This window comes from Bidens hawaiensis, unplaced genomic scaffold, assembly GCF_021521415.1.
Source record: "Bidens hawaiensis isolate Kalapana, Puna unplaced genomic scaffold, B.hawaiensis_p1.1 tig00039611_1, whole genome shotgun sequence".
NCBI classification, from domain to species: Eukaryota; Viridiplantae; Streptophyta; class Magnoliopsida; order Asterales; family Asteraceae; genus Bidens; species Bidens hawaiensis.
Genome location: NW_027496977.1, coordinates 70,766 through 80,813, shown reverse-complemented (window position 1 = coordinate 80,813; position 10,048 = coordinate 70,766). Strand labels below are relative to the sequence as shown.

The following is a 10,048-nucleotide window of genomic DNA, read 5'->3' as shown; positions in this document are numbered from 1 at the left end:
TTTATTTGCAATTTCAATTGATTTATACGATTTGATGTAATTCATCCATTCCTTGATCTGTTCAGTGCTCATCGATTATTATTATTATTATTATTATTATTATTTATTTTTTGCAGTTGATTTGTCGATCGATCGCCATGGCCAAAAGCTCATTCAAACTCGAACATCCTCTCGGTATTATTATTATTATTATTATTATTATATGAGGTTGTATCGGTGTGTTTTAAGTTATAACCTAATTTAGAGATTTTTAAATCATGTTATGATTATTATGATTATTATTGTTGTTGTTATTATTATTATTATTATTATTATTTTTAAATCATGTTATGATTATTAGATGTTTAGGATCTAGGCGGTGAATTGTTCTTTAGTGTTATTATTATTATTATTATTATTATTATTATTATTATTAGATTATTAGAATATAGACGGTGAATTATAGTGTTATAATTATGTATGAGTATTTGATTACTTTGATTATTGTTTTGTTAATTATATGTAGATGAAGGCCATATCTGTTTTTTGAGTATGTATTTAGCCTTTAATTTTGAGTCATGTGAGGTTATACAGCTAAGAAAATAATGTTGTAAAAATCGGTCTAGGCAGGTACTAGTTATGGTGCCAAGCTATGCAGTCGATATCGCCGATATCGGTCCCTTGGTAAAATATCGGTCAAAATATTAGTCAGAATCTGTACCGAAAATATCGCCGATATTTGATCAATATATCATCGATATTCCCGACATCAGTGTTTTAATTCATAATTATTACTTTTTAGTGTTCATTGTTAGTGTTTTAAGTTTTAATCAGTTCCTACGGGCTACGATTGTTAGTGTTTTGCAAGTTGCAAAAGGTTAATTTGTTAATGATAGGAGAGTATAATGAATTATTAGAGTTGAATTGCTATACATATGAATTTTTCATGATATTAAGATTGCCGATATGCCATTGATATCCCACCGCGATAACCAATATATCTATTATCAGTCCTTGGCCGATATTCGATATTTTTCCGCATTAATTGCTTAGGTGCCAAGGTGAGTTTTTTCAACTTGGCCAACATTTTACTTGGAATCGGTCGAATTCGGAGCTAGTTGGTCAAACTCGGACAACTTGGTCAAGTTGAGTTTAATCTAAATCTAAATTTGTTATTGTGTGTTTCAAGGCTATCATAATTTAGAGATTATTTAAATCGTGTTATGATTAGATGATTAGGATCTAGGAGGGGAATTCTAGTATTATGATTATGATTTATGATTAGTTGATTACTCCAGTTTTTGTTCGGTTAATTATAGGTTTTTCTTATAGCTTTTCATTATTAACTTATTTAGGGTTTACGTAGATGAAGGCCATAGACTCATATTTGTACGTTAAATATGTTTATAGCCTGTAATACTGAGTCATGTGAAGTTATGCAGCTTAGAAAATTATCTCTCAGTTTTGTGTACTTTTTCTGAAATCCAAAACTCGAACAATCTCTTAACTGAGATCATGTTTTAAGTCATGTGTTCCATTAATTATAGGTTTTCATGATAGCTTTTGATTGTTAAGATTATTTAGGGTTTATGTAGATGAAGGCCATATATGTCTTTTTATCGTATTTGTAACTATTAATATTGAGTTATGCGAAGGTATGCAGCTTAGGAAATAATGCTTTTTTAATTTTGTATACTTCTATAATATTAGACGTTTTTGAGATCTTGCTTTTTTAAAAGCACTTCAAAGCGTCACAAGGTGATGATGGCCTTAGCGCTTTGTCTAAACAAGGCGACAAAAGACCAAAAAGCGCGGGTGAGGTGCGATTTTGTGACATAAAAAGCGCTTTGAGGCGCACATATTTTTTGCATTGTGCTTTAAAATGTTGTACCACGTGCTTTTTAGGTTGTATGTATAGGCAATTTGTATACTAAGTTCTATGTATAGTTAAATGGTGTGTAGAGGATGCTTTGCGCTCCGGTTTAGCCTCCGTCGCTTTTGTGTGTTTTTCGGATTTTTTGAAACCAAGTTTGAGATTGCTTATATGCTTTTTATGTTTGATATTGAGTTATCAAGGATGTTTGGCTGTTAGGATTAGTTATCCAAACTGTTTATCATATGTGACTTGTGAGTTAAGTAAGCAGTTTGAAGTTGCTTACTATAAACTACTTATTTCGGAAAGGAACAAGAAGATAAAAGGTTTAATAAGTAATCCCAAACACTCTTAGTGAGGTAAATTAGAACTCGGTTTATATTCAATTGGCGCTGTGCTTGATTTAATTGCATAAGAAATAAGTTGGTTCATTTTGAGTACTTTTTATTACTATGGTTTGCTTCATTATACAACCGGAAAATATGTGATGTGACAACTTGTATCTTATATATATGTGACAATTTGTTTTCAGAAAGGCGCCAAGCTGAAGCTGCTCGTATCAGGGAGAAATATCCCGACAGAATTCCGGTATTAAATTTGAAATATGTGTTTATATGTTTACAGCTTTCATATATAGATTTGTATTGTTTTTTAACTCTTGTTTTGTTTTACAGGTTATTGTGGAGAAGGCTGAAAGAAGTGACATACCTGACATAGACAAGAAAAAGTTTGTCACCGTTTTCTTGTTGATGATATTGACACATATTGTTGACAGATATAATATAATTAAGTTATAATTTTTTTATTAAATAATGGATGCAGATATCTGGTACCTGCCGATCTTACTGTTGGACAATTTGTATATGTGGTTAGAAAGAGGATTAAGCTCAGTGCTGAGAAGGCTATCTTTATCTTTGTCAAGAACATTCTCCCGCCTACCGGTTAGTACAAAATCTTTAGTGTAATGGTTACACGTAAGTTGAAACGGGTCGGGTCAGGTTGGGGGTCGGGTTAGTTGTCAAGAAGAGGCTCACAACATCACATGTCAACAAGAACTATGACCGACTGGTGATATCTAAACATTACGAGTCAAGAATTTTGGTTTCATCACTATAAATAATAAAATGGAGTTGGAAAACGAACAAGATATAAGCGTGGGATTGCTTGGTCTCGAAAAGTGCAACTTAACATTGAAATTTACAACTTGATGGATGAGTTATGATTGTTATATGCCGAATACGGAATGAGAACGTATTTGTGAGCACAAATGTTTATCAACAAGACATGTTGATACAGGTTTTGTTTGGCAAAAAACTCAAAACAAAGTTTTTGTTGAATCCAACAAAATCGTATCAACATGGCTTGCCTCGATTCAGTTGTGCTCACAATCGTGTTCCGTTTTGTCTTTAGTGCATAATACTCGTTACTCATCCTCCATTTTGTATGATTCATCCTGCACCATATTCTCGTTTGTGGTAAAAAAAAAACTAAGATTCTTGACTTGTGACTGAGTCTCCGACCCACCCAAGCTTGTCATGGAAACCATAACAGTCGACATGAACGCACCTTGTTTTTTTTAATTGAATTTTCACAATAGTTACAAAATTTATACTATTTATTCAATGTGATTGTTAGCTGCGATGATGTCTGCAATCTACGAGGAAAACAAAGATGAAGATGGTTTTCTGTACATGACATACAGTGGCGAGAACACATTCGGATTGGTCTGATGATGATGCTTGGAAGTTGGAAGACGTGAAGTATCTGTTATGTAAATACGGCTTTAAGACGACATGGAACGTGTACATTCTTTCTTCTCAATCATGCCTGCTATGTTTGGTTTCACTTCTGATATGAACGGTTTCTTAGTATTTTACGAATTATAGTCTTTGTATGCGTGAATTCACACTGGGGATTATCGTGTTTGTTCGTTGCATATCTAATCGTTCCTTTAATCTTGCTATGGTCAAATCGGTTATATATGGTTTTTAGAAAGGGTAAATTAAGCTAGCTGGTTCAATCTAAAGATTGCTCATGAATATAATCATCAGTCGGGTAATCGTGGATCCGTTTGTTTTAAGCGATTAAATAGACACAAACTCAAGTTTGCTAATGCGAGTGACATTAGCGCTTTAAACTAGATGATGTTATAGTTAGATTTCAACAAAATTTGAATTTAATACCCATCCAATCTATTACACTTAGATAATTATATTTGTAAAAATTATCATTTTACTTTTTACTATGGCCAGTCTTTTTCATGGTGTCGTTCTCAAAATTCCACGGGGTAAGTGTCAAAATTTAAAAGGGGTTGGTCAAGACTTAACACTAATTACGTGAAAAATTCGTTACTAGTTCTTTACGAGACGCTATACTGAATACTTGTTAACAGAACCGGAAACATTAACAATTTAACAATGGTATAGGAATCAAAAAAACCATTTTTTCAAAATGGGCACAGGCAGGGAACGTCTCGTCATGTCATATAATCAAAAATCGAATCGTTACCTGTATGGATCTCAAAATGGTCAAATCGGCTCTTCGGATAAGGCGACTCAAATCAGTTTAGCAATGTTCTTTTTGGTAATATAGGTGTGTTTAGAATCTAATATTAAAATAAATTATGTTTATAATTTATAAATATGAATAAACAACCAGACCCAGTCCATTCGACGGTCCATTAATAGGCGACCAGTCGTAAAAATGTCCCACACAAACACGACGCCCTACGGTAACTTACACATCAAAAAGATTAACCAGGATATATTTTAACTATAAGCAGAAATGTAATTTCATCTTTCTCATAACCAACAACACTACCAGGATTTTCATTTTCTCTACATAAAACAACGAACCACAACACGAACTCACTCGCTCAACCCAGTGCCACCTAACCCGACCCGACCTGGTCCGACCCATTAACCATAAGCCATTACACTTTTTCTACACGCCCCGATTATCGTTTTCCATCCCATTATAACCTCAAAATCAAACATAGGGGCTACATATTTTACAGCTGCAAAGCTAAATCAGGCTGTTGAGAATCAACCAACATACCAGCAGATTGTCTCACGGGTGACCCGATAGACTGGTACCCGATGTTAAGATCCGGGGGCCGGGATTCTTGTCTTGGTCTTGGCTGTTGTTGCATTTGAGGTGGGACCCCCCTCCAACCAGACTGCACTTGAACCCGTGAAAGATCGGCGGTTGTTACCATTTGAGGAAACCCGACATGTTTGGCTTGAAGTTGACCATCGTTGACCGGTTGTTGGAACGTGTTGAACTCGCCACGGAAACGTGTTATTTGAGGCTGTGGGCGGTCTCGGGTCGGGTTGTATAAAGAATCAGCTGATATTTGTTGCTTGTGGGAGGTTCGGTTTTCTAGTAATGGCGGTTTAATGAAGCCTCCTGTGGCGGTGCCGCCACCTGCACCGCCTAATGACATCCATGCTTGAGCAGCCGTTAAAGCGACATTGTTTGAATCGTCTCGTTTTGACCCGAAACCAAAACCATTATTATTATTATTATTATTTTGTTGTTGACTTTCCTGAGCTAACATTTTCATCATTTGAACCGGGTCACTAAGGCCTTGTAGGTCCCGCCTCGGGGCCATATTATTATTATTATTATTATTATTATTATCCATAGGAACCATTCTGTTACAATCCAGACCAACTGGTTTACTCGGTATCGGAGGGGCAAATCCGTCATTGTTACTACCCGGGTGCTTAAAAGAACCCAAAGACGCAAGATTCCCGTTTCTTGAAGCAGGTTTTGACGGAACATCAGAAGCATTAGAAACCGGTCTTTTTGAAACAAAATCAGCAGCAGAAGTCACATGTAATGGGGGTGGATGATTGAGTTCAACTCGGGCTTCTTCAACTCGGGCCTTTTCAATTCGGGCCTGCTCAACTCGGGCATGTTCAATTCGAGCTTGTTCAACTCTGGCCTGTTCAACTCGTGGCGGGCCCGTGTTTTCGGGCCTTGTAAAGTTCTTGGATAGTGAGTTCTGATGCATAAGATTTGAACCAGGAAAGAAAGAAGTTCTTGGGCTCAGGTTCGGGCTCGGGCTCGGATCTATGCGGGGTTGTCTAGGAGATTCATGCTTTACAAGGATTGCAGGGCTAAAACGGTCATTTACCTCTTTAACGTCCACATGGATTTTAGGTGTTTGTGAAGCTTTTTGGATGTTTTTAACATCAGAAGAAATCTTGAAATGCGCAAGAAAATTTGGTTCTTTTAAGGTGCGGTTTTCGGGCAGTAATACAGGAGTTGGAAGCGGTTCATATTCACCTACCCAACCGGGCCCAAATTTGACACCTTCAGGTAAAGCTTGCTCGATTGTGTGAGATGCAATTTTCCAAGCAACGGGCCCGAGAGTTGCAGCAAAACGGGCCAAGCTTCTAGCATAGGAATGATCTACATGGAGACCAACCTGATTTCCAAAGATCGAATAACAAGAATCAATTAATCAGATTTTAAACCAACCTACAAAAACCTTTATTTCTCATCCAGTGGTTATTACAAAATATAATTAATTATTTTATATTTTGTGCATATTAAACAAATTAAATAATTAAAAAACACATAAAAAAAGTTACTAAAACACACACACACACACACATTAAAATAAAACTTAAAACATGCAATATTTTTAAAAAACACATCTAAAATAAAAGCATACTTAAAAAATGTTTCAAAAAAAATGTTTACTTTATTTAATAAAAAATTAATGTGAATGGGGCCCATCTCAAGTGTTTGTTGTTTGTGTTTACAAACTTTTGTAAGAAGTGTTTGTAAATTCAAACATGTGCCACATCACCCCATCAGAGATGCTCTACCCACATAGACTCCACATAGGCATTACTTTGCTGATGTGGATGACACATAGATTAATATTATTGCAACTTACAGGAATGAACTGCTTGCTTTCACCCTCGAATGTTGAAAGAACAGAGTCTGACTCGCCTACTGGCTCAAGAGGCATGTTGTATGTTGCACGTCGGTTTTCATCGTGTACAGATGGTTTCCTTCCAAGTTTAGACATGCAGACTTTCTCTGAAAAAACAGTTTAGTATAAATATTAATGAATTACAACATTAGATGCTACAAGCTGAATTATTTGAATATAAAAAACATTGATAAGTTTAAGAAATGATCCTTTTTTAAACAATATTTGGAAAGCAACTATTATACATGTACATAGACACTACATAACATATAAGACGCTCCGATGAAAGGCCATTTGTTGCTAAAATTATGTAACTCGATTGCTAAAATCAGTAATACAATGTAAGTTGGTTTCTATTTTGTGCATAATTTCAAACTGGCTAATAAAACCGGGAAAACGCGTAAAGTTGATTTCTATTCTATGCAGACGGTATTGGTGATATATCGGTTATCGGTCCCTGGGTAAAATTTCAGTAAAAATATCGGCCGGATCCGGAATATCGGTAACGATAATATTATTATCGGCGATATTGACCGATATTTGACAGAAATATCACCAATATTCCCGATATCAGTGTTTTAAGTCTTAATTATCAATTTTAGTGTTCAACGTTAGTGTTTTAAGTCTTAACCAATTTCTATTTGCTACAATTGTTAGTGGTTTTTAAGTTGCAAAAGGTTAATTTGTTAATGGTAGGAGAGTATACTGAATTATTAGTGTTATATTGCTATATATATGAATTTTACATGATATTAAAATTACCGATATCCCATCACGATAACCAATATCTCAGACATCAGTCCTTAACCGATATTCGATATTTTTTCCGCATGAACTGCTTAGTTTCTATTTTGAACGTTTTCCGCCTCCAAAAAAAACATAAAAAGAAAGACTTGAAGAGATTTTGGAGATTGCAAGTTTCAACCTCAGTTTATCATCATCCTAAGTGAAGCTTAATCATGCAAAACATAACTCTCGAATCCAATGTAAAAAATATTTAAAAGCATGACAGAAATTAAAGAAAAAACCGGTACCTGGTAACAGTTCTTGATCTTTATCAAGATTATTATTATCATTATCACCTAATGAAGAATTTTCAGCAATCAGAACTTCACCACTAATTTGTCGGGCCAGTGTCTGAGCAGATGAACCATTTGGAAACTCCCCTGTCCTAATGGTTGCATCAGAAAAGGTTTCGGTCCCGACGGGGTCCGGGTCAGGTGTAGTCCGGGCCATTGACTTCTTTAACTGTTTTTTAGGCATTGAAAAACTTAGTGTCGTATTGTGGTCGGATTTGAGTTCTTTTTCAGATTGATCGGTATTAGCCCGTAATCTCTGGAACTTTAGTTTCGCCAGTTCTTGAATAGAGCTTGCCTTCCCAAATTATTAATGTGGTGAGATCAATAAATTGAATAAGATTGCAAAATGATTAACATACCGAAAGATTTAAATAATAAACCTCCAAAACTAATACCTGTTTATAGTAAACGGTATCCGGTGCATTGTATTGCATTGCATTCGAGCAAATCAGAAACACATCGCTCTGCATTCAAGATAAGCCATATATTATTATGACACTAAAAGAACACCGAAGAAGATAAAAGTCATCGAACATAAACATACGCAGCATTACGTAGTACGTACTAACCTCAAATTCTTTCATGGATAAATACAATCCTTTTGCTAGCTTCTTCCTCACGGTTGCGAAGTCCATCGGATGCTTGATCACATCATGATAGTCCGGAAGCTGAGAATAAACAACGAATTGTCGTTTATATGATTATAAATTTTATAAATTCAAAATCAAATTTTCACGAAAACGATACTAAGTAACTAACTCAAAGCTACCTCGTCAGGATCAACTGGCTCAGCGTAAACTCCGTAAATATCTTTTCTGTCACAATAAATCCACCGCAAAATTAGCATAACTCATAACTCGTTGGCTCGAAATATTAAACTATTAAACCAATGACACTCACTTTTGAAGTTTATCCAAAATCAACTCGAGAGTCTTTTTATCCGGCATAGGCACTCTCTTCGGATGATCCGAAGCTGTCCCTAATTAACATCCCAATCAACAATTAGCAACAAATTAGAAGGGGGTGTTTGGGATTCCTTATTTTACCTCCTTATAACTTTTCATTAAGTTAATAAGTTACAAAAGTGTAACTTACGAAACTTTTCCTCTCACAATATAAGCAATCCCAAACACCTTATTACTTTTTAAAAAGTTAATAAGTTATAAGTTGGTGAAAATAAGCAATCCCAAACACCCCCTAAATGTAGAAGCAGAATCAAATTTAACCAACCGCAATCAAAATCCAATCCTCCCGCTTCTTCCTCCTCCTCGTCTTCATTTTCTTCCTCCTCCTCATCCAATTTTCTCCTTCTAATCTGTTGAAATGTGTCACACAACAACAAACCAAAAAATTAAACCACATAAAGCAAGGTAAAGAACAACACTACCACAAAAGTATTACACAACATAGAGACCTATACAAATAAGAAGGCAGAGTGTGTGACACGAAACAAGAGAGAGAGAGAGAGAGAGAGAGAGAGAGAGAGAGTGATGGAGAGAGAGAATACAAATAGAGTGGAAGAGAGAGAATGTATATTAGATTCTGCGTGAGAGATTGAGTTGGGAGTTAGTTATGACAGTTAGTTGACTGTCCGTTACAATCAATAACAACAATATCCAACCACATATTACTTCACTTGGTCACAAATGGTCACCAAATTTACTTGTTAGCTGCAACAATATCAGCTAACAAGTAATTAATTTGTTTGTTGCTATTGTTGCATCATAATATAATAATAATATGCTGCAACAATAGCATCTAACAAAAATGCAAAATTAGACTAATTTTCAGATCCAATTGAGCAACTACCTCATTGACTTCGTTCCGGTAAAGCTTCCGCTTCTTGGTACGCTTCCGTCCGTACTCCTCCTCGTCTTCATCGGACGAGGAGTTTTCCGATGAGGACGAGGAGGAAGCCGACGGCATCGGCGCGTGCGGCACGCGCCTATGCACGTCGTCGTCAAACAACAGCAGCCTGAGCTTCTTCTCTCTCCTGCCGTCGTAAAATTCATCGTCGTCGACGTAATCGTCGATGTCGAAGTTATACCTCACGTTCCGCCGCCGCCGCGTGCTGCGGCGGTCCGGCGGACCGAGCTGAGAGGTCCGGCGAGCTCGATCTGTGTTCGACGGACGTCCGCGGCGCTTTTTCCTCTCGATCTGTGTCAT

General features: G+C 36.2%; 2 protein-coding genes across 2 annotated transcripts; one reads left to right on the top strand and one right to left on the bottom strand.

The window, feature by feature from the left end:
• Positions 1–3,781, top strand: LOC143591389 (autophagy-related protein 8C-like). Its single transcript, XM_077071609.1, has 5 exons — positions 1–174; positions 2,385–2,440; positions 2,527–2,579; positions 2,675–2,793; positions 3,488–3,781. Exons 1-5 carry the CDS (start codon positions 138–140, stop codon positions 3,580–3,582), a joined length of 360 nt encoding a protein of 119 aa, XP_076927724.1. The 5' UTR covers positions 1–137; the 3' UTR covers positions 3,583–3,781.
• A 976-nt stretch (positions 3,782–4,757) lies between these two features.
• On the bottom strand, positions 4,758–10,048 carry LOC143591391 (uncharacterized). Its single transcript, XM_077071610.1, has 8 exons — positions 9,646–10,048; positions 8,783–8,861; positions 8,652–8,697; positions 8,452–8,550; positions 8,278–8,346; positions 7,838–8,177; positions 6,765–6,910; positions 4,758–6,287 (listed from the first exon to the last, which is right to left on the bottom strand). Exons 1-8 carry the CDS (start codon positions 10,046–10,048, stop codon positions 4,863–4,865), a joined length of 2,607 nt encoding a protein of 868 aa, XP_076927725.1. The 3' UTR covers positions 4,758–4,862.